Source organism: Syngnathus leptorhynchus, chromosome 9 (assembly GCF_054491065.1).
Source record: "Syngnathus leptorhynchus isolate UIUO chromosome 9, UIUO_Slep, whole genome shotgun sequence".
NCBI classification, from domain to species: domain Eukaryota; kingdom Metazoa; phylum Chordata; class Actinopteri; order Syngnathiformes; family Syngnathidae; genus Syngnathus; species Syngnathus leptorhynchus.
This window is the reverse complement of record NC_141203.1, coordinates 13,914,616-13,937,854: the sequence shown is the minus strand read 5'-3', so window position 1 is coordinate 13,937,854 and position 23,239 is coordinate 13,914,616. Positions and strand designations below refer to the sequence as shown.

Sequence of the window (23,239 nt, the reverse complement as noted above, 5' to 3'; positions counted from 1 at the left end):
AGAAATACTTTGCCAGGGAGGCAAGCGAGGCAAGCCAGGCAAGCGAGGCAAGCGGGGCTACGTCAGCACCCAGCCAGCCAGCCAGCCGGCCGGCCAGCCAGCCAGCCAGCCGGCCGGCCAGCCTTTAAAAATAAAATCCAGCAGATATCATAGAGAGGCGAAAAGGAGGGCCATTAGCTCGGGGCTAACGTTTGCGCATGTGGCAAGGTGTTGGGTGTAATGTTCAAGCATTAGTTTCAAGGTCTCTCACACGCACACGCATCGAGGGGGGGGGAGGGGGGGCTGTGTAATAGCCGCATCGACAGACATGAGCGACCAGCTGAGCTTGAATCCGCAAAGTTGCTCGCTGGGAGAGAAACGCCATTGAGGATTACCGCAAATGTTGACGACAGATGAGCTCATTATACCTCGTTGGGTTTGCTCGGGATTCTTTATTTTGCTTTTTGCACGTCCAATCATAACTAACATTCAATGACGGATGGAAATTCAATGACAAAATCCAAATCCATCAAATGGAGTCCATTTGCATTATTGTCGTAAATGAGGAAAAATCCAATGACTGAGGTGGCTTTGAGTAAACCACCTTCAGCACTACCACCCAAATGCTTGCTTGCTTGATTGAGCCTTTGGATTTCATGTTTAGTACGTAGATGACTTCTAGCTGATGAGTGCGCTCGTCTGTCCCGAGGGCGCCATGGCGCGCACACACAATGCACAAGTGTGGATTGCGCAACACTCGCACGCTCGGTCCGTGTTGCTTGTCCAGCTGTTTAAAGGCAAATCCCGACCCGGCGTGTTTCCACAGCTGCTCCCGTCCCGGATCAGAACAAGCAGCTCCCTTTTGCCGAGGGGGACCCCCGAGGGGAGAGCCCTCCCCCGCCTCGTCATCTTTTAGTCGGAGGTGGCATCGCGTGGAATCGCTGCGTTGTACTCGATGCAAAGGAGACGTCCCTTCTTTTCAGGCTGGGCTCTTTACCCGTTGCCGCGTTGACCTCCAGATGTTATTTGGAGGGAGGGACCCCTATCGTCCCCGCGGCATTCCCAGGCTCATCCGGAGACCCGCGAGGCTTTTTTATTTACTGCACGCAGACACGTGAAGGTCACACGTGTAGAGGTAGGCGCCTGATGACTTTGCCAAATGGACACAAAGAAAGCAAGAAAGCAAGAAAGAAAGAAAGAAAGAAAGGCTGCCGTCACCCTCGCCGGACATCTGGCTTTGTCGGTCGCCAGGCCACGGGAAGGGACGGCGAGTCGGCCCGTAAAGGGCCCTCCCTCCGAGTCGTTCACCTTGTCCCGTCTGGCAGGTGGCTTCCTCTCTGGATAATTTAGAGCGGGGCACACGGCTCGTAGAAGCAAGCGGCTGCCCGCCGAAACTCACTTGCTTTGTGATGTCAAAGGTCCGGCGTGTCAAAGACATTTTGACCTCGAATGACTTTGCTGCTGCTTCTTCAAACGTTAGCGTTGTTTGGCGTCTGGTTTTGAAGTTCTTTGAGGGAACACCTCGCCGTCGTCATTTTGCCGTGTGTCTTTTACAGGACGGGAATGTTTGATGGGGGGTGGGGTCATCCATCTCCCACTCCGTCCCTGACACCGACCCCGGCCGCGCTCACACAACATGATGGAGTGGACCACAGATGGAGCCCCGGCACAGCGGGTGCTATGGCGGGCGGGCGGGCGGGCAGGTACGCCCACTGGGCGTCGCGCAGGCCCGCACGCTAATGACTTTTACATGTGCGGGGCAGCCTGGGCTCCCGGCGGCCAAATTCCACAAATAGATTTTGCAGAGTCGAGCCGCCTTCAGCTCAGATGAAATGTCAAGGTCAGCTCTTTTCTACGCTGCTTCTGCCATTTCTTTCATTGATTGTCAGGACTAAGGATGCAATCTTATTCAGTATTTGAGTTCACACTTTGGCATTTTCCATAAGCGCAATGCGCGCACTGGACGCTGTGTGAGAAAGGTCACATCCAGACACGGGGCCGACACCTTGGGCCACACGTTCACTTGCTGCATTGAAAAACAAGTGCACAGTTGTCCAAGCGTGGTTGTGAGTGTGTGTTTTTATGAGCTGTGGCTTGATCCCATCCTGCTGCAGCTCACATCAGAGCATCCAGCTGCTCTGGAGCAGATCACCATCCATACACCTGCTGTCCGTGCCCACACGTGCACGTGCACACACGCACCACCACAACAACAAGGCAGCCCATTCATCAGCGTTTCAGGCCTGCGCCTGCATGACACGTGCGCGTGTGTGGCATGTCAAAACAAAGAACGATGATCAACGACGCCAAAACGCTACTTGCATCCTAAAAACAATGTTCAAGAAAACAATCAGACTTTAGTCCAGTTTTGAAAAATTCCGATGAAAAAGCCCGTACGTGTGCGTACAGTACGTGTAGCATAACGACAACGACAAAAAACGAGTAAAATAAAAATCATTGTAACGCACACGCACACACATATACCTGCCCGCGGCTCTTTGACATGGGACATTTTAGCATTTGAGCGCCGGCCGGGCCAGCTCCACCAAAGACGACATTTTATCCCGTGTGAAGCGGGTCAATGAGAGCCGGCCGGCCCAACGTCGGCGGGCCCAGCCGTCCGCTTCATCGAGCAGCAGAACCGGACGGTGTCCACCTACTACCTGCACTGCATCACCCGCTTGTGCGAGACCAGCACCTGCGCCACCTTCATGCAGTGCAACGACCGGCGCAGGAAGAGGGAGGCGCCCGACGTCACCCGGCCGTACACCCTCACCTCCCCCGCGCTCATCACCAAGACCGAGAGCGGCCGCTCCAAGGAGGAGAGCCCGGAGGGCGGCCAGGGAGGGACGGTCCCCGACGCCACGGTGGGACTCGGCGTGGCCGTCGGCGCCCTGGCGCTGGCCTGCGCCGCCACCGTCTTCTACAAGCGCTTCAGGAACTAAGGAGGCCCAAAAGGCTCGCAAATCTCGACCGGGACGACTGCCGACGTCCGTTAGACTAGTCCGCATCCGAATCCGAGCTTTAGCGTGGATCTTTTGAAAGCAAACTCAAAGTAGCTTTGAAACTATTGTGTTTCTCTAATTTATTGGGCATGTCTTTTTACGTTTGAAGACGAAACCCAAAACGGCAAAAAGCTACAAGCCGGCGGCCACCTGTCACCCGATCCCCCTATCCTCTCCTGTCCTGTCCTGTCCTGTCCTGTCCTGTCCCTTCCCTTCCTATCCTATCCTATCCTATCCTATCCTATCCTATCCTATCCTATCCTATCCTATCCTATCCTATCCTGTCCTATCCTATCCTATCCTATCCTATCCTATCCTATCCTATCCTATCCTAGCCTGCCTATCCTAAGTCCGATCCCAAGGACAAAACGGACGTTTGTCACGTCATTGTTGTAACAAATAAACAAGTACGGAAAGCTATGGTGTGCTCTTTTTTTCGCTAGTCAGCCACAACAATAAAAAAGTGCCAAATGACGTCACCACGCCGCCATGGAGCATATACAACAAGGAGGCCATCAAAAAGTGGAGGTTGCGTCCATCAGCTCCAACAAGCAGGAGGCCCGCCTGCGCGGCCATACTTCACGGGCAGGAATCCGGCAATGACAGGCCGCTCCCTGCGGAGCCATAAACACGGAGCGCTCACTCAGCGCCGGCCGGCCGGCCGCGCCGGATCAGATGGGATGGGGATGATGAAGCGCAGCAGCTTTATCAAGTGTCGCGCCAGCCTCAAACCAAACCGTGCCTTCCCTCGTCACGTCGTTTGGGCAACTTTGCACTTTTCTCCTTTCATTCTGTCCTCACATATTTCTGGCTTCATAGGGCCCAAAGCCGCTGCCAGCAGGTGGCGCACGCAAAGGATGTGTGCCAATTGCAAAAGGCCGGCTCCACGCCCTGGTTGTTGCAAAAGGCCGTCGGCGAGCGTCCGTTGCCCAGTCGTCATCACTTTGACGATTTCACAGACGGGCCTTCGACATCATGTTCCCATTAGACGGCGCGCACGTCCTTCCTGCGGAAGCGGCACACCTGAGCTGAGCGCCGCCGGCACTATATCACGGATGCGCGTTGCCGCGGTCTCCGTGGGTGGCGCGTCCTTGGCCTTCGTAAATCTTTGCGAGCTTTCGAAGCTTTCGTTTTACGCGCGCAGCGGGAGGAAAGCGGAGCGGCTTTGAGATGCCTTTGCAAGGCAACGACTCCACAAGTTACAGACTCGGTCAGGTGCTCGCTTCAGCAAGCCAAAAAGAAACGCACGGATCAGCCACGCACGCAGGGGGTGGAAGTCGCCTCGCATGGACTTCGCTCTGATGTTCCGTTTCATTTTACAAACTGCTTGTTGATTGTGTGCGCGATTTTTTTTTTTAAACGGCAGAAAAGGAACTTTTTTTTCTCGAACCAAAAAAAGAGAGCTGGAGCGAAACCTTAAACCTCCTTTGGGAGCCGCGCGCATGCATGCATGGCGTTGACCTTCAACTTGCGGACGAGGACGTTCGTTGTGGACAAGAAGACACTTACTTGGCGACAACAGCTGCCCCCACCCAACATGCATTGCTCCTGTCACACAAAGACGAGGCGCAAATGTGGACAACGGAGGGAAGACGAAGGAGGTGACGAAGCGGAGGAAGCGGCCACGATTGCCAGAGCGGCGAGAGGCGCGGCCTTGTCCGCACATAAACACCTGACAGACACGCAAAACCATCGGCGCTAACAACACGCCGGCGGCTATTTTTAAGCGCGCCGCGGACGCGGACGGGCGGGCCAGCTTCATTTCCACGTCTCATCTGTCGTTTTTATTTCGGGCCGGTCAAGAGGGCCAAGTTACGCACGGGGCGGGGCCAAAGAGGACCGATAGTTTGTGCTTCCCGGAAAGGCCTTTTTGCTCAAAATGTAGTCCAAACTTTGTTGTTGTTTTTTCAGCAAAGACGTCGTTCTGGACACGAGCTATAAAGCTTGTTGCAACGTTTTTGTTCCGTTTATTTTCGGAGGCTTTTTCATCCGTCCATTAGACCGAGACGGAAAATGTTGACTTATTTCGCACTTGCAGACGCAGAGAAAGGCAAAGCCTCTTTTCCACAGTGACCAGGTCACATCATTCCATCCTGGTCACAGACAAATGTGCAAATCAATTTTACACTCAAGCATTCATGTCATGTGTGCGTGCGTGCGTGCGTGCGTGCGTGCCCACATAAACCATTTCAGCACAGCTGTGTTCTGCCACTCTATCTGTCCCGGGATAAGCCTTTCAAATCTCCCCCGAGCATCACGCGGCCTGCGTGCGGCCTAAACGCCTCGCAAACGTGTGTGATGTCGCCGGTCCGCGCCTAATCCAATTAGGTTTGGCGCGGGAAGTAACCCGGCACCGCTCAAACTCGCCACCTGAAGATGTTTGCGCCAATCATTTCCAAAAGGGAGGCCAGAAAAGACAACGTCGACAAGCAGACGGCCCGAACGGGACGCCGCTGCTCACGCTCACAATGATCACAGTGTCACTTTCAGAGCAGAACTTTTCACGCACTAATTGCAAGCTCGGCTAATTCCTTGGAGAAGAGGCAGGCAGGGAGGGGGGGGGGGGGGGAGCTGGGCGCAATAAAAAATGAGGAGCGGGATTGAAATCCGCACGGGGGGGGGCCTTAGCACCTGTCGCGTTCGGCCTGGGAGTCATGAATGCGATTGATGAGCCAAGCCCGGACCCCGGGATCTCCGGCGCAAAGCCGGGGGATCGGCGGACACCTGTCAATCAGTCGCACTTGGCTACCGACGTCGCAGCTGTAAGACGGCTAAGCTCCGAGCCCGAGCCGTCTTGTGACATTCTCACGGAAACCGGATCGGACGGAGCAAACGCGCAAGCTTTTCCTCGCCAGAGGACGTTTTGCTTTCCGCCCAAAAGAAGAACGGCGGCCCTCGGCCATCTCTCGTGCACTGCAGGGGTGAGCCCTGGGCCAAAAGAAACAGGAAGTGGGCCATTTTGGTTTCAAGCTGCCATTTTTCCAAGTCCGGTAGTAGTTAGCCGCGCAGAATTGTACCACAACAAATGGAGGAATACGAAGACGCACTGACAGGAATGCGGCCGTCAAAATAGAGTGGAAGGACTCGGAACGCGGACGGATCCGCTATTGCCGGCGTGATGGTCCATTTGCTCTGCGCGCATGTTACACAATACGCAATGACATCACTAATAGGTGTCGCCGATTGACGACGGCTCTTGATTTCTCGTGGTTCTTGCCAAGTCATGATTGCAATTAGCGGCCAGCCGAGCTAAACGCTATCGCTACCATTCGCCCGCCAATCAGTGGCCAATCGGAAAAGCGCTCCGCCGTCTGCTTGTTGAGGTTGATTCACGCTCGTCTCGTCGGAGGTCTCGTGACGATATATAAAACCGGATTAGAAATAAGAACAATACGATTCCGAGTGACATTTTACATATCCTATGTTCATATTTTGGAAGAGGAGTATGTTATTACATTGGAAAAACACAAGTCATACATATTTTTTCGGGGGCGTCAAGAAGCCAACAGATGAACGTGACGGTTGGCCAAAAATACAGTGGCTGTCATTGTGTGTGTGTAGGCAGGTGTCTAATGACGCCGAGGGGCGGGGCCAGGCCAAGCCAGGCCAGGGGGGTCTGACACTGCAAACACATTCACACCAGGGAGGTCTTGATGTTGCAGGAAGCATCATCGATTCAAAGAAAAGACAGGACGTCCCATGACCGTTTTCGCTTCCGAGGATTTGGCCAGTAATCCAAATCCCCCCCCCTCCCTCCACACACACACCTCCCAATCTCCTTTTGGAGCCACAACATCCACCCGCCCTCTTACCCAGCGCCGCCCGACTGGTCAGCTGCAGCTGTCCCGTTTCCCTCAAATTTTTCTCTGTCAGAATTTGCTCCTATAATTAGCAGAAAGACCTCAGCGACTGGGCCTCAAGTACCCCCCCCCCCCCCTCCCATCGGTAATCCCGCCGCTTCTTCCACGTTCCCAGCCGGGCCACCACCTGCCGGCCCCTTATTTACAAGACGGCCGACAGGTTCTCCCGAGCAAAGATGGCCTCCGCGTCCCCGACGACACCGCGGGAATAAATACACAAATAAATCAATAAATAAGAAGCCCGGGTGACGTCCGTGTCGACCGGCTAATTGTTTCCCCGCCGCATGCCGAGCAGCGCGCCGGCAAACTTGGTGGCTAGCTGGGAGCTGAGAATTCTTCAAGGCGAGGGCGCAGAGCCAATGAGGTCACCACAATTTGCCAAAACCAGCGCCATCCTTTTCCCCAAATGCGGCTTTCCCGTGGTTGGCCCGGCCGGCTTTGTTTCTTTCCCTCGCTCACGGCGGATTTGTCCGCTTTAGCGCCTTTTGGAAAGCTGAGGCGCTGCGCTGCGCAGTTACACAACCGTGTTGATTTTGGGGCTTTAATTCCACACAGCGTGACCAAAATGTGCCTTTTTCATTGAAAGCCGTGTCTCGGTGCTTGTGAGACCACATTTAGAGCCACACAAATATCATCAGGATTATTATTGGACGGACAGACAGGCGGCCCGAAATGAAAATGCATTTCAAATTGAAAATGGCAGCGAGTTGACACGGAACAAACTTTGAAAAGGGTGCGGACGCTTGTGCAACCCCACGACCCGCAGTTAATGATTGTCACTCGGAAAACACTTTGCATCTCGTCAGCTTTGGGCGGCAAATTAGCAACATTGCTAACGAGGCGGTTGGGGGCAGGCGGCGTTTGGCCGGGGGGGCGTCCGGGGACACCGTGCACGCAGCTGTCGCTTTTATTGACCCCTCGCTTCTTATACGTCGATGACAGTCGGCAGATACGAGCGGCTTTGCTAGCTGGCGGGAAAACGCTTGTAAACTTCTCGACGGCGCTCATAAAAACACGCAAATAGAACAGCGTAAGCAAAAAAGCCCAAATCACACAGCCCTCATTCATTTTCTAGAATCGTCCGATTTTTTGTCCCGCGAGAATTAAAGGCATCTCGATGCGATACTGATATGACTCTCATGGGATGAGATTTTCTCCCAATTGCTTTTCAACGCGGATACGACGACTACTCGAATTTGGTGCATTTTCCAGAACAAAGACAGATTTTTAATACGGCGGGGAATTCTTGTGCGCGTGTAACGTTAGCCGGGCCAAGTCACCAAAGCAGATGCCAACCACGCGGCTCAAATGCAGTCTGGCGGAATGTTCCACTTGACCATCCAGCGCGGCGCGGCCCGGAACGGAGTCGGCGCGCACGCGCGTTCTCGCCTTTCCGCGGACCTTCTCGTATTGCCGCGCTCGAGCAAACATTTGGGCTCATAAAACAGGAGATGCGGCCAGCTACGACGTGTTAAGTGCGGACGCGAGGAAAGGCGGCAGACGTAAACGTGCCGCAGTTCCACGTCACAGGCACATTCCTCGTGTCATCCTCGACGCTCGCTGGAGACCGTCATCGGTAGCCTACGCGCCACGCTGAGCGTCTCGGAGAGAAGGAGCCAAACGCTCGCTTGGCGCCTCTTTGCGACAAATGAGCCGGCAGGTCAACAAATTCACAAGGCAAGGAACAAAGTCTGGAAAGTGTGGCGACCTTTTTCAAGCGCTGGCAGGAGGCAACAGAAAAAAAAAAAAAATGGTCGCGACGAGAGGTTTCACGTTGCCACCGGCCGACAAGCGTTCGGCACTCGGCGGCGACCCGTCTGTCAGTGACCGCTGGACAATTAGCGCTTCATAAATCAGACCCTCAGCAACGGAACTCATGAGTGGACACAAGTATCGGGACGCAATTAACCAAAGGATAAAGTCCCTCGGAAGTCTGGCAAAAGAGAAGGGAGAGCGCCCGCTCACATTGCGACAACGTACCCGAGTACTCGCTACGGCAAACGTGGCACGCGGCCGGCGATCTCGGCCGGCCAAGGAAGCCTGGTGAAAGTCCAGCGAGTAAACAAACAATCGGTCCAAATGTCTGTCTTTCCCCCGCTGGGCCTTTGCGGGTCAAAGGCAAAAGACCAGCGGAAAGCTCATAAATCAGCCAGATTTTAGAATCTGATGACAAACCAAATTCCCGTCTGAAAAGGTCCGCGGCCCCGCCCCGCCCCGCCGAGCGGGACTGTCATCGAAGCCGCCCTATAAACATGGCAGCTGTCAGCCGGGCTCGCTGGGAGCGCCATCCGAGCGCTCACGTGCTCCTTCTGAGGGACAATTCTGGCCCGGCGAATTCCACTTTGCATTTTGTCACATTGGACTGACTGCTGAGGTGCCGCTAGTGGCTGTCACAGAAGAACGAGCGCCCGTTAAAGGTGCTCCCACCCGCAACGGGCGCCCGGCTGGGAAATGCCAAGCCGAGGTCTCGGGTTTAAACGGGTCATCGCATCGTGCTAAATGTTGTCACGGCAAAAGGCCTTTGGAGGTCATTTTGCACTCATCAAACGTTTTGGGATGGGCCAAAATCCTTTGTCACCCGGACCGCTGCGGATGCTGGCATGGCATCTTACGTGGTGGCCACTAAAGCTGGAGGAGCACATTGCTGCCACTTTGGAGCTTCGTTTGAGCGCAAAAGGATCGTTTGTGCCGTTTCCGCCTTTGGTGGCTGGATCGCAACGACTAAAGTGTCACGGTCCGACTGGGGCGTCCTGAATTCAAAGGCGCCAGCCAGTAAATTTAACTTGACATTCCGCCAGCTAGCAGGTGGGGGTGGATTAGCGTGGAGCGCTAGGAGGCGCGTGACACGGAGGGGAGGCCGGCGCTGGGTTCAAGGGTCGCCGCGTACGGTAAAAAAGGCCGCCCGCCGGTCTAAATGCATACGGCGTATAAATAAAAACACGCGCACGCGGTGGAGGCACATGAAACGGCCGTGTTCTCAAGAAGCGACACCTGCCTGCTCCCCGTAGCGACAGCGGCGCTTGCATTTAGCTAGCGCTTAACCTCAGCTAGCGCTTAGCTTACGGTTAGGAAACCTTAGCCGACTTTGTTCGATTTACGTCAGAGCTCTGACGGCAGGAAGTTGAAGCGCGGCGTGGCCACAATGCTAACGAGTGGCTCTGCCTTCTAATGGCTAAATATTGAGTCCTAATGAAGCGGCGGCACACACATGCGTGGCATAAATCTCTTTTACAACGCTTGTCACGTAAAATTGGAGTGCCGAGTGTGTCGGCTGCGTTTCAAGTGGTGGTCTGTTTCCTGGCCGCTGCCCCCCCCCCACTCCCACCCCAGTCTATCTACGGGGGGGCTCACACAAACACGTACGTACGTGCGTGTCTGAATGCGAGTCTGAAGGTGGCAGCTGAACCGGGACAGACACACAAATGCACACATCTCAAGGTCAAACAACGTTACATGCAAGAAAGTACTTGTCCTACTTTCTAATGTGGAAACTCGCCGGGGCGGGCAACTTTGGTCCCATGTCCGTGTAGGTTTGTCCAGAAGGACTTTTTAGCATTCTGCAAGCTTAAAGGGCTACGCTTGCCCACTAAAAATGAAAGGACCACCTTTCCTGACTGTTGGCACCAAAAGGCAAAATGACACGAGAAGAGAAAAGCCAGGTGATAATGGAAGCGGCCCGGCGTCTGGAGGCGGCCGGGGGGTGCAAAGCGTGTCGTTAACAAGGCGGCTCAAAGCCAGCGGCCGCATTAGCATGCGTCGCCCAACCGCCCGCCCGCCCGCTCGCTCGCTCGCCTGCCCGCCGCCGCCGCCGCCACGTCTCTTGAGGTGTGAGGTTTACACGGGCGCTAGCATGCTACCGTTCCTCGCACCCCACAAAGCTAACACCCCGACAGACACCATCGCTAACTGCAGTAGGATCTTGCTGATGCGCTTTATTGGCCAGGGGTGCTAAAAAAGTGACGCTAGCTAATGACACATTGGAATGAAAAGGCGGGCTGAATTTCATCATGAGGTTGGCCATTTTGGGTCCAAACAAGCACTTTGACCAAGCCATTCCACTTCATGAGAATTAGTCCAAGAAATGAAAACATTGGTCACCGACAGCAAAATTGGCGTGACGTTCGACCGAACGTCGGGCATTTTGCTTTGACTTGCGTGACGGCTCCCGAGGTAACAAAAGCGCTAGCTTGGCCGAGCGGCGAGCTCAAAGAGTCAGGAAGGAAGGGTGGGGGTCGGGCCGGTCACACGATCCGCTCTCGGGACCCCGCCCACCCAAGCGGACCTTTCTCATTTGGACACAGAGGTTTGTCGGCAGGGCGCCTCTTCAAATGAGAAACACCTGCCCGTGGGGGTCACGGGCATCTCCCACGTCCCCCGAGGCTTCGCTGTGCGTGCGGCAATGAGGCAAAAGACTGTGCTCCTTAGAAGCTTCGGTCTGCTGCTGGTTAGGCTTGAGAGCGCTCGGTCTTTTTGCCGTTTGCTTCCAGCAGTGATCAAAACCACCGACTCGAAGGGGGAATTTACTCTTCTTCTTTCTGCTCTGGTAATGAAGAGCGCCAAAACCTCTTTGACCGACAACAACCAAATTGTCCAAATCCATCGTGGCTTTATGCTCGACTATTTGGACTGTCATGAAATTGCAATTGATCCGAATGAGGTCAGGTGGCCGGCCGTTGAACAAATTGGGAAGCATTTGCTCCAAAATGTGGTCAGCCGTGTGATTGTCTTGTGTGGCCAAAATTGGAAATCCAGCCGAGTGGCCACATTTTCAACGTGGAAATCTTTTTAGCGCATTCCTGACACGCGGATGACGACTTCACAGATGACTGCGAGTGCCTGGGAAGCTTTTCTGGCAGCTTTTCTTTTTGATTGAACGCTTCAACACGTGTCGAAACCCGCGTGATCGCCATGATTCACGTCTGCGGAATCTCGGCACCAGGAGAACCAAGGTGAGAGGGCGAACTTTCGTCACATCCTCCAATTGGAAGCAAATTGGCGCATTGGACGCCCAAAGACAAGATGGCCGCAGACGGGGCCATCGCCGGGGGAGGGTGTCGGACGGACGCCCGCCCGCCCGCCCGCTCGGCCGGAATGATGAAAGGCTTCCCGGACCTTCTCTCCCATTCGGAGATTCTGACGGATGGCGCACGGTCCATTAAGTCATTGATGAATCGGCGGCGGCTGGAAATAACGTCCGCATGGGTGGCGCGCCGCCAAAATGATGAAATCATGTCGCTCAGAGGGGGGAAAAAAACAACAGGTGGTTCCAATCGTCTCGGCGCTTGTGATGATGGCCCGCATCTGATATTTCACGCGCGGGATTGGCTAGAAATAGGCGTGTAATGGACGCCCATTGGCCCCGCAGGCAAGAAGGAGAAAACTTTTAGTGGACGTGACGCAGCACTAATTCCGCCGACCGTGTCAATTTGATCACCGTATGTGTGAGAAGTGACTGGGTTCGGGCCCCTCGGGGCCTCTTGACGTCCGGAAAAAAAAAAAACAGCTAACGTTACGTAACGGAACATTACGCCGCACGAGTAAGCCGACGGAGCCGGCTTACTCGGGAGACCTCGGCGCAGCTTCTAATCGCAAAAAGGTGTCAGGAAAAGGAAGGGCTGACCAGTGTCCAGCAAAAGTAGCCAACGTATGAGCCAACAGGACAGACAGACAGACAGACAGACAAAGGCCAAAAACATTCTTTTGGCTACCCTTCCGGTCACTCATTCAAAGTTCCGTCCTGTCGGGAATTTCGCCAAAGGAAATGAAAACGTGCGTGAATTGAAACGTTTATTGAGCTTTTGACGTGCTTGGCACTTTTTTTTAATTTTTTTTTTTATTTACATTTGCAAAGACATTTTTTTTCTTGCTATATCACACATTTGTATAACAACCGTGGGACTGCTCAGCACATAAATACCACAAAACACACACCTGAGCAACTCTGCTTAGCTATTGCTGATAAATTCACACATTGACACTTACTGATTTGAGACATATATATATATATATATATATATATATATATATATATATATATATTGATATATATATATATATATATATATTGCTATGCTGAAAAACATATGGGTAATCCACTCCAAAATAGTGACAGCGGGTTTCAGTCTGTCAAGGGTCTTTTCTTGGGGGGTCAACGTCCCCAGATCTCCTGCCCGCAATTCCGCCTCCAGCCCTCGTCGTGCCTGCTGCACATGCCACCCCGAACATAAACTTTAATAGGAGTAAGGACGTCCCCCACAAAGCGCTTTTTAAGAAGAGGGACGCATTCACAAAGTGGCATCCTTTTGTCTTCCAAATGTTTTCCATTTGGCTTGCATGGTTACACCATGTGCATGGACATCTGGGAGGGGGCGCCGTACTGGCGAGCGTCGCAGGCGGCGGCGCCACCACCCTGCTGCTGCCCGCCGCCGCTCATGTGCATGGTGTCCACGTTGCCGTTGGACAGGTACTGGCGCTCGGCGAAGGCGCCGGCCTGGGCCGGGGGGCACAGCAGGCCCCCCTGGGGCTTCTCGGGACTGGCGGCCAGGCGGGGCGAGGCGGGGAAGTTGTATCCGTACAAGTTGTAGGGGTTGTGCAGAGAGAAGGCGTTGTAGGAGCCCTGCTGCACATGGTGGTGGTGGTGGTGGCCCCCGCCGAATACGTGAGCCGAAGACGAGGAGGATCCGGAGGGGGCGGTGGCCGAGGCGCCCGCCGACCCGCCGGCGCCGGCCTGCATCACGTATTGCAACTGCGAGGCGGGGAAGGAGCCCAGTTGGCCGCCGTAGGCATCCATTTTGCCGCCACCGGAAGCGCCTCCCTGCATGCCGATCAAGGATGAAGTCCTCTGCGGCAGGAAGGAGTCGGCGGGCTGAGCGGAGGCCACGCCCGCCGGCGCTCCCCCGCCCGCCGCCTGCAGGCGTCCGTAGGAGCCGTCGGCCAGCCCGCCGTAGCCCTGCAGCGCCGCCATGTTGCTGCGGGCGCACGGCGGGTACTCGGGCAGGCCCAGGTTGCACAGCTGGCTCTCCCGGCAGCCCACGTTGAAGGTGTTGGGCGCCAGGTGGAAGGCGGGCGGCGAGCAGGACGGGGACAGGAGGTGGGCGGCTCCGGAAGGGGAGGGCGTGCCCGTGCTGGAAGCCGTCGGGGACGTGCCCGTGCTGCCGCCTGAACACACAAAATGGCAGGCACATTTTCAGCACCGTGGGCGCTGGCTGGCGGGCTGGCTGGCTGGCTGGCGGGCTGGCTGGCGGGCTGGCTGGCTGGCCGGCGGGCCGGCGGGCCAGCCACACGTGCCGATGCGTGCAGTTTGTCCTTGCGAGGGCATTCGCTGGCAAGAGTGGCAAGCAAACCATGCGACGTTTGCTGGTGGAGCATGCGGGACGGGGCGTTTGAAATGTGTATTAAGTCATGCTTTCCTTGAGGGATGCCGGGGCGGCTCGCAGAAGGAACAAAATCGGCCAGAACAAACACCACGTCGAATCCAACATTTTCACACGGAAAAGCGGTACCAGTACCATACCTCCATGTTTGGATGTCAAATTAGGGCTCCGTACCATTCATTTTTTTCACCAGCGGTATTAAACGCCACGTGTACACGCAGGCAAAGGCGCCCGTTTTCGAGAAGGCCTCGCTCGCCGTCGGCCACGGACACTCGGCGCAAGTGAGGGAAGACGTTTGCTTGAGAGTTAAGAATGGAAATGTTCAAAAGCAGTCAAGAACGCGGCATGCAATGTAAAAGCTAATTCACAACGCCGCCGTGTACAAGCATTTCAAGGCAAGCAGGCTCGGCCACGCCACTGGCCACGCCACTGGCCACGCCACTGGCCACGGCACCGGCCTCGCCACCGGCCACGGCACCGGCCACGGCACTGGCCACGCCACTGGCCACGCCACGGCACTGGCCACAGCAATTGCAAGCTCTCAAAGTTGCAAGCATGGCATGGTGGCGTGCAAAACGCCATCATTGCTTTCTTTGCAGGACATGCGGGCAGGCAAAACGTGATTTGTTCAACTGGGTTCTATGTGCAAAGGACATTTTTTGGGGAGAAAATGGTGCAAATGATCTGTTTTGAATTGAAAAGCCCAAGTCTGCTGGACTGACCTTGCTGCTTCTGCATGTTGGTGAAGTCCTCAAAGGTGAGCGTCCTCACCGGCGGCCTCCAGAAAGCGTACGTCTCCATGATGGCCTCCAGGCCCGTCCTGAAACGCAACAAAGTTGGGATGGCTTCAGCTCAACCGCCCGCAAGTCAATTTGGAAGAAAGTCTACCAGACGGAGGGAGGTGCCGTTTGCGCCCAAGAGACCGAGCGAGCGAGCGAGCGAGCGAGCGGTCCGCTTTCAACTCCCGCTTGAGTCACCGCGTTAGCGCTAACTGGACGACAGAGTAGCGCTGAAATCTTTGACTGAGGAGTGGCAAATATATTCAGGCTCATTAGGAAAAAATGCATCCACTCTGTTTGATGGCACGCTTTTACAATTTGGAATGGCAGCACCAGATGAAAACGGCATGTTGGATTTGGGCCGTGAAATTAGGGAGCAATATTTGTCACTTCCTAAATTTGATTGCGGCCTGATCATCCTTATTGGGGTCTGGTCCCAATTGCCAGGGTACCGGAGACCAAGAGGCTCTCTCCGTTTCATTTTGACCACGTTATCGTCTCATGTGTTGCCGTTTTTCCTTTTAACGCTCGGCCATAAATCACACAGTCTATTGTTTGAAAAGCGAAAAAAGATGTCCGCGCCGCCAATAATGCGGACCAGATGACGGGGGCTGCTTTCATGTTCACCCCCCCGCCAATCCCTCCGACGCGCTGATTCAAAGACAGACAAGGAAGGTATGATGTCACCATGCGCGCAACAGAAGCCAACGACCTGCCCGTCCGTCCATCCGTCCGTCCCCCCGCCAGCCGTCCAAACAAACCGCTGCCTTGACTCGCAAACGATAGCCCCCCCCTTTCACGCAGACGACCTCAGTCTCGAACAGCCTGGTCCCGAAGCCACTAATTCCGTGGCCGGCGACGACTGCTTTGGACACAACCGCAGCGCACGCACCTGTTTCTGCCAGAGTCCCGAAAACCTTTGGCAAAGGGGTTCCGGTCGATCTTTAGTCTGGTGATCTGCGGAGAGAAGAAGGCCGACGGTAAGCGCGGTCGCACGGCCTCCGAGGAGGACGGCGGCGGCGGCGACGCCACCTGCTGGTTCTGGTAGGCGGTGACGGTGGTGAAGACGGTCTCGGGGAAGCTGAAGGTCTTGACGCCCTCGCCGGCCGGAACCGCCTTGTTGGGTGACAGCTCGCCGCTGAAGTCCTTGCGGATGACGTGAACGCGAGGCTGGTACTTGTGCATGGAGTGAAGGATGATCTGCGGGAAAAACAGCCGTCACTCCAGCCCGTGCCCGAGCGGGCCACGCTCAAACATTCAACTCCAGACGGAGACAAGGAACATATTTGCGGCACATGTCGCCAGCGCCGGATCAGCCAGAGGACGAGCGCTCTCGTCCTTGTTCGCGCTCGACGGCTCCCCCGACAATCCAAAGAGAAGCGCGCCGGCCGCCGCTTACGTGTCCTTGGTCATCCAGTTCGTTGTTGGTCAGCTTGAGCTTGTCGAAGCTGACCACCTGCCGCATCCAGGTGTCGCCCGACGCCAGCGAGTCCGGGTGGATGTAGACCCGCGGCGGCACCGGCGAGTCGGCGTTGCCCGCCACCATCCACTTGGAGCTGTGGTACACGTACCTGGGCGCAAAACAATGGTTTCACTGCCGGCCGAACCGCTGGCTCTTTAGGTTAGCGTCTCAACCGTGAAGCGGGACGCTGACGTGAGGTCACGAGACGCTCGGTTCGGAGGCGACGTACGGGAGGGAGGTCATCGAACGCTAGCGATGAGGCCAATCGGGCCGACGCCTTCCGACAAGCATACAAAACAATGTTTTCCTTTTGAAGAATAATCGTCATCATTTGACGAGACGATTGCTATCAACGTTGACACCGGTTCTGCTAATTTCACGTTTGTTTGCTTTGGCCGGTTAACGCGCACACGCGCTACTTATTAGCCACCAGCGTTAAGTGCAAACAGACGGGCGTATTCCTTCCAAATGCTTTGAAAGCTTCTTGTCCTTTTTATGGCGAGCGCGGAAAGAGAGGACAAGTACAAATGGGCCTTTTGGTGACACGCAAACCTGTCATGACCTTGGAGTCGTGTATTGTATTCCATTAACGTTGTTTTTTTATTTTCATGAAAAAAAAAACGTCTCGTGTAAAACGAACAAACGCATCTTAAAAACGTTTCAATTCATTTGTAATACATTGTGGGTGCTTCACGGACAATATTTGCAGCCAAGTGACACGTTGCTGCTTTGGCGTGTTTATTTCCGTCACTGGCGTCGACGCCCCTTGCGCATTTTCTCAGTCAAAAGTCGTTCCAAAAAAAAAAAGAAAGTCCTAAAACTCTTCGGTATGTCAGCGTTTTCAATTGAGGCTTCTTTGGCGACAAAAAATAAAAGTCGCTAGCCGAATTACGAGGGGCGAACGATATATCCTCCGCGAAATGACCGAGATTAGTGCCGTCAACGACTTCTGCAAATAGTTTCCTGGATGTCAACACATTTAATTGGTGGCAGAAAAATGACAATGAGGTTTTGCGGAAAGACATTTGAAGCGCTTTCAATGCAAATGCGTCACTGCCACGTTTGCAGTGCCGACCAGCGAGCCGGCAAAGGACGTGCGCTCCGAGCGTCGCCCGGACGTACGCAAATTCACAAGACGCAGAAACATACAAGTCGGCCCTTCGCTCGGCGGCTCACCCACCGGTAGCGCTTGTTGTCCACGGGCACGATGTCCATGGCGATGTAGTACTGCTGGTGGGGATCCAGGCCGCCGATCTTCACTCGCATGGCGGGAAACATCCTCCTGAGGCAGCAAACCGCCAACGACCATTAGCCATCGAAAACAAATAGGGAAAGGTTCGTATCGTGCGGGAGAAAACCGAGACAGATGAAAGAAAGAAAGCAAGAAAGCAAGAAAGGAAAGCAAGAAAGGAAAGCAAGAAAGCAAGAAAGAAAGAAAGCAAGCAAGAAAGGAAAGCAAGAAAGCAAGAAAGCAAGAAAGAAAGAAAGGAAAGCAAGAAAGCAAGAAAGCAAGAAAGAAAGAAAGAAAGGCGACGACTCGGCGGGATCAATAAACGTGGGAATGATCTCACGAGGGCCGAGCACGCATTTGATTGAAATTCCTCGTCGCCGTCATCGTGGCCGGACGCCGACGCGCCGCTGTTTTACTGCGCTCGTTTGGGCCGGGAGAAAGAAAGAATCAAAGAAAGAAGTGCTGATCTCGCCGTTCTTATCGCGACATGAAGAAAAGATGGAAAGGCATAAAACGAGCGTAGACGAAAACAAACTTTGCACGAGAGAGGTCGTAAAACCAGTCGGTCGGTCGGTCGGTGGTCACTTTATTAGGGAGGCCATGCAGGTTGCCATCTCATCTGGCTCCGTGAGAAGGTCGGAGGGGATATGAGGAGCAGCTGTCGCTTTGGCCGCCTTTCCAAGAGACGCTGCACGTCACGAAAAGCAAACAGCCGCTTCTGCCTGATCAAGCGGCCCACACCGCACTGCATGGGACATCATCGATCTATCTATCGATCTATCTAGCGAACCCTTATTCTTCCACCAAGCCACATTTCGTCTATTGATGCAGCTTTAACGTGTCAATATTGCATCATCTTCAAATTTAAAACAACATATTTTATGCAAGTTGTTAATGATAAACGTGGACACTATATCAAGTCGATCGAGCTATATTTTACCCCCCCCCCCAAAAAAATAGTTTTGTATTCTAATTTGATGAAACTACTTTTAAAAAAAAATTTTTTTTGAAAAATTCCCCCCAATTTTTTTATTTATTTTTTGCAAGGACGCCTCGCTGGTGTTGCTGGATTTTACCTGCCAGCCTTGGTGATGATCATCTCGGTTCCGATGTCGTGGAATCTCTTCCACAGGTCGGCGCACTGCAGCTCCACGTGGATATCGTCCATGGACGCGCAGGCGACTGAGGTCGCCGGCGGCGGCGGTGGCAGCGGCGGCGGGGGCGGGGAGGCCTCGCGCGGGCCGCCCCCGCCTCCCGCCACCACCGCGGTCAGCTCGCCGAAAGGGCACGACGTCCCGTCGATGAGGTCGGAGCCGTCCGAGCCGGGACTCGCCTCCGAGTCTGCGCCGCGAGTGGGAAGGAAGGAAAGAAAGAAAAAACTAATCATGAATTCGCCTTTTGGCGTGAGCACCGACACGCGGAAATGACGTTTGCATGACTGCCATTTAAATTGCGCCTTGTTGTTTTCCTTCATTTGAGCTGCAACTGTCTGACTGTGCGTGGATCGACTAAATGATTATTATTCATTGAAATGGTTATTTTATTGCAGCTTAATCCCGGGGAACTGAAGCAAGGCGTTTATTGAATGAATGGATGAATGAATGAACAAATTTTTTTTCCTCTACAATTTTTAATTCTTCAATTGCGGTAAACTATTTTCAAATTGGAAAAGCTCCGCTGTAATATGATTTTCACTTCTCGCCAAATATGATATTATTCTGCTTCTAGGAGCTGATGCGCGTGCATGTCCAGATGGAACTTTTTGCACCTGCTACCATGCAAATAAACAAACAAAAACAAAAGACTGGGAAATGCATGTCAACGACATTTTTCAAACAAATTGAAACGCGTGCGTCCATGCAGCGAGCAGCCGGGCCTGTCGACGTCACCACACGACAACACGCAAGCAGCTGTTTGGACACTTTAGTTGCTTCACTCGCATTTTCACGTGCACGTGCTTGCCATATTGGTTTTGAAGCTGGCGTCCAAATGGATGCGCACATGGACGACATGCACATATGGCGCACGCAGAAGTGTACATTTGGACGAGAAGTCCGAGCGCGCTGGAGCTGTCAGCGGGCCCGCCCGCCCGCCAGTGCAGCCGGCCCGCGCAGCCCGCCCGCCAGCCGGCCCGCGCAGCCCGCCCGCCCGCCAGCCAGCCAGCCCGCGCACGCACCCTCCCGCTCGCTTGTTCGACACTTGGTGGTGCAGGAAAAGGGAGCAAATGTTGCCCTTCGCCCGAGCTCCTTAGCGATTGCAATGGAAGGGAGCATTTTCCCGGCGGGCGGTTCGAGTTGGCAAACTTTCGTCGGTGGTGACAAGCCAGTCATGGCCGCCAACATGTTTGAGTGGCAAAACATCTCTTTGGAAATGCGCGAGGCACTTTTCCCGGAATTCTTTTTTGCCGCATAAACAGGTGTGTATTTGGCCTCACGCAAGGACACACGCTCGTTTGTGCGTGCATGCGTGTATTTGTAATTGGTGAGTCGCATACACGCGCATCAATGTAAAAAAAAATAAAAATTAAAAATGAACGTGCAAAAATGGTGAGTAGAGCTACTTAAGATTCCATGGTAAGTCGAGAATGGTGCGTCTTTCTTCGCGTGGCTTGTTTGTGTGCGAGGCCGAGCGGTGCAGGCGAGAGAGCAGGCCGGCGACCGCGCGCTAGGCTCGGCTCGGCTCTGCTCGGCTCTGGCGCCCGAAAGCAGCTCGGCCGCCGCCGCAGCCTGACTTTTTCTTTTGCATTTTCTTCCGCTGCGGCTTGCTGGTGTTTTAAATTCGCTTGCTTCGTCAAGTGATATCAAAAGTGACCGAAAGGAAGGACGCGCGCATCTCTTGATCGCGTCAATGTCAAATTTGCGCGCGTCGCTTATCAGTCAACAATCAATTTCATTTAGGGTCAAAGTACATTTCGTTGATAGACGAACCTTGTCATTTTTTGGAATGCTTCGGTACATTTGCTAAACGGGCAGTAAACAACTATCAATCATTGTCTTCTCGTTTGTGTCTTAAAAAAGGCTCAACCCAATGTCGGCAATATTTACACCCCAAAATATTGCAGCGCTCATTTCATGCCATTATCTTATTGATTTCTTGATGTCCGTCTTTTTCAAGCCAGACTATTTTTCAGATATTTGAATTGTATTTGGTGTTCATTTTAACATTTTTTTCCGGGACGGAGAATATTACCAGTATTGTTTCCCCCCCCTTCACATTCTTGCTAAAACTTCTGAACGGTTTGCAGATTTATTTGGAAAGCATTGACAGATTTACATTTCATACTCATTTTTTTAAACATTTTTGACCAAATAGTCAAAGAAGTGTTCCCCTTAAATATGTGTCATTAAATAACAACCTTAGATGTGTTCTTTGAATCTAGCGTTATAGGGCTATATCATTTGAAGGAATTGTGACACGCGTAAATGTGCGTGTTCATTCACGCCAATGAGAAAAAGACATGCAGGATGCTAACAACTCAAGGACATCTTTTGTTTTGGGCCGTGCGCGTTCCCGTGGGGCCGCATGCTTCGGGTCGGTCGCGCACGCGCTATCAATCAAAGCTGTCTGACAAAGACGGCCAACAAGTTGTGAAAAGAATTGTTTTGGCGTTTTTCCGTTCCATTGATAAAAAAATAAAATAAAAAAAAAAGGCACAACATATGCCAATAAGTAAAAGGCCTTCTGTTGGTGTGACGGGTCTTGAATAATTCTGCTCCTTTATCAACATTGTTGTTTGCGCGCTTTCACTGTGGGTTCTCGTCACGACGTTCTTTAACGTCATCTCGAGATCAGTACAACCCACGTTTCAATGAGCAATTCATCTGGTAGAACTTTTGCAATTTTGGGTCAATTAAAAAGTGGTGTTTTTGTTGTTTTTGAGGATTTGGGACGTGCACTTGAACGTGCGCGCTCCCGCGGGCCTGCGGTCAACTTTCGCGTACTTGCACGGTGGGTGATCCGTGCGTGCTTCCTTGCAGGACCGGTCATTTGGCTGCTCTCCGCTTAATAAACACGGCAAATGATTCGAAGAAAATAAATGTCCAAACGGCGTGTTGAGGGCATGCGTACTGACCAGGGTCGATGTCGAGACAATGTGCCGGGTCGTCCAAATGGAGGTCGTCGTCGTCGTCGTTCTTGTGGTGGTCCCAGCCGACACCGGAGGCCGCTGCAGCTGCGGCGGCGGCGGCGGCAGCCCGGAGCTTCCGCTTCTTGCTAGAGCCGATCAGAGCTTCCACGGAAAACGCGTGGGCTCGCGAGCTCAGAGCGGCGGCCGAACGCCTTCTCTCACTCATGTCGGACGGAGCACAGCGAAGCACCCACCCGCTCGGTCCAAACCGCGCGTGGCCACGGAGACGCTTTCCCCCTTCCCCAAAAAATAAAAAAGTAATCCAGCACTCAGACGGCGAAGTTGGAGCGTTGCGTGGAGCTTCCTCGGGCCGCCATGGTGGAGTGAGTGCTGGGCTCGTCGCCTCTGATTGATTGGATCGCTTCGATAGAACGAACTTGTTGGGTTTTTTTTTCTGCCGAGGGAGGGGCCGCTTCCGACGTCCAATCGGGAGTGAGAGCGAGCTCCCAGGCCAACTTTTTTCACCAATGGCGTGAGAGCCAGCCACTCCTGCCACACGACCCCGAATGGCCAAACTGGAAGACTTCACAACAGCTGTCAATCACACGCACATGGCAAATAAGCAACATAAAAACAAATATATCTAGCAAAATACGAGCTTATCAATCCACCAATCGTCACGTATTAGTTTGAAATTTCGCTGACGAATATTGATTTGAATGTTATGATAAAGCGTAAAGGAAAACCGATCATGCACGATGGGCTAAATCATCGAGAAATGGCTATATCCCCAAAACACAATCGGAACAACCACTAATTCATTCCTACCAATAAATATGTTGTGACCTACAAGTGGGAATGTAACGATTCTATGAATAATTATTCTTGATGAAAATGATGACATACATGAATACAAGTTAACGGGTGGTTGACGAAAACGTACAAAAATCCGTCACCACAAATATTTCTGCTTTTCCAAAAATAGGTCACACGACCTTTTAATAGTCACTCACATAGGATTATTGAAGGGCGATAGCAATATGTGCATGCCTTCCACATTGCCATTTATAATTAACACCACTGTGTGCCGTTGGATTTAGAATACACAATTACGAGCAAACAGCAACCAAAATAGATCAAGTATTACAAACTCCAAAAAAAACAAAAAATCCAAGCCAAGTGGGAGCATTTTTTGAAGGATGTCTGACTTGATTTTCCTGTATTTACGGAGCAAGTGCAAAAATCCCGTTGCTTTTTTTACATCTCTGTATGCATACACTCGCACATCAACACACGCTCACATGATATGAATTGCATTACACTATCCCAATGCTTATTACCTTTGGCCTATTGCATTTCAGTACAATCAAGACTCCATTTTCAATTTGGGGGGGAAACGTAAATCATGCAGGTCATTCAAATTTGGAAAAAATTGAAACCAAAATAAGAGAATTATAAATGAATAGTTTCTGCTTTCCATCGTA

General features: G+C 53.1%; 1 protein-coding gene across 1 annotated transcript; it reads right to left on the bottom strand.

Annotated features, from left to right (window-relative positions):
• Positions 1 to 12,658: 12,658 nt before the first annotated feature.
• Positions 12,659 to 22,186, bottom strand: tbx15 (T-box transcription factor 15). Its single transcript, XM_085921099.1, has 8 exons — positions 21,762 to 22,186; positions 18,766 to 19,030; positions 17,639 to 17,740; positions 16,396 to 16,567; positions 16,029 to 16,196; positions 15,889 to 15,953; positions 14,940 to 15,037; positions 12,659 to 14,002 (listed from the first exon to the last, which is right to left on the bottom strand). Exons 1-8 carry the CDS (start codon positions 21,979 to 21,981, stop codon positions 13,182 to 13,184), a joined length of 1,911 nt encoding a protein of 636 aa, XP_085777225.1. The 5' UTR covers positions 21,982 to 22,186; the 3' UTR covers positions 12,659 to 13,181.
• Positions 22,187 to 23,239: the final 1,053 nt, after the last annotated feature.

Excerpts from the sequence above, each read along its gene's own strand:
- tbx15 (XM_085921099.1), bottom strand. The coding sequence starts at position 21,981 with ATGAGTGAGAGAAGGCGTTCGGCCGCCGCTCTGAGCTCGCGAGCCCAC. Across the intron at positions 17,741-18,765 it reads ATCATCACCAAGGCTGGCAG|GAGGATGTTTCCCGCCATGC; the intron begins GTAAAATCCAGC and ends TTGCTGCCTCAG. Across the intron at positions 16,568-17,638 it reads GTGGACAACAAGCGCTACCG|GTACGTGTACCACAGCTCCA; the intron begins GTGGGTGAGCCG and ends TTTTGCGCCCAG.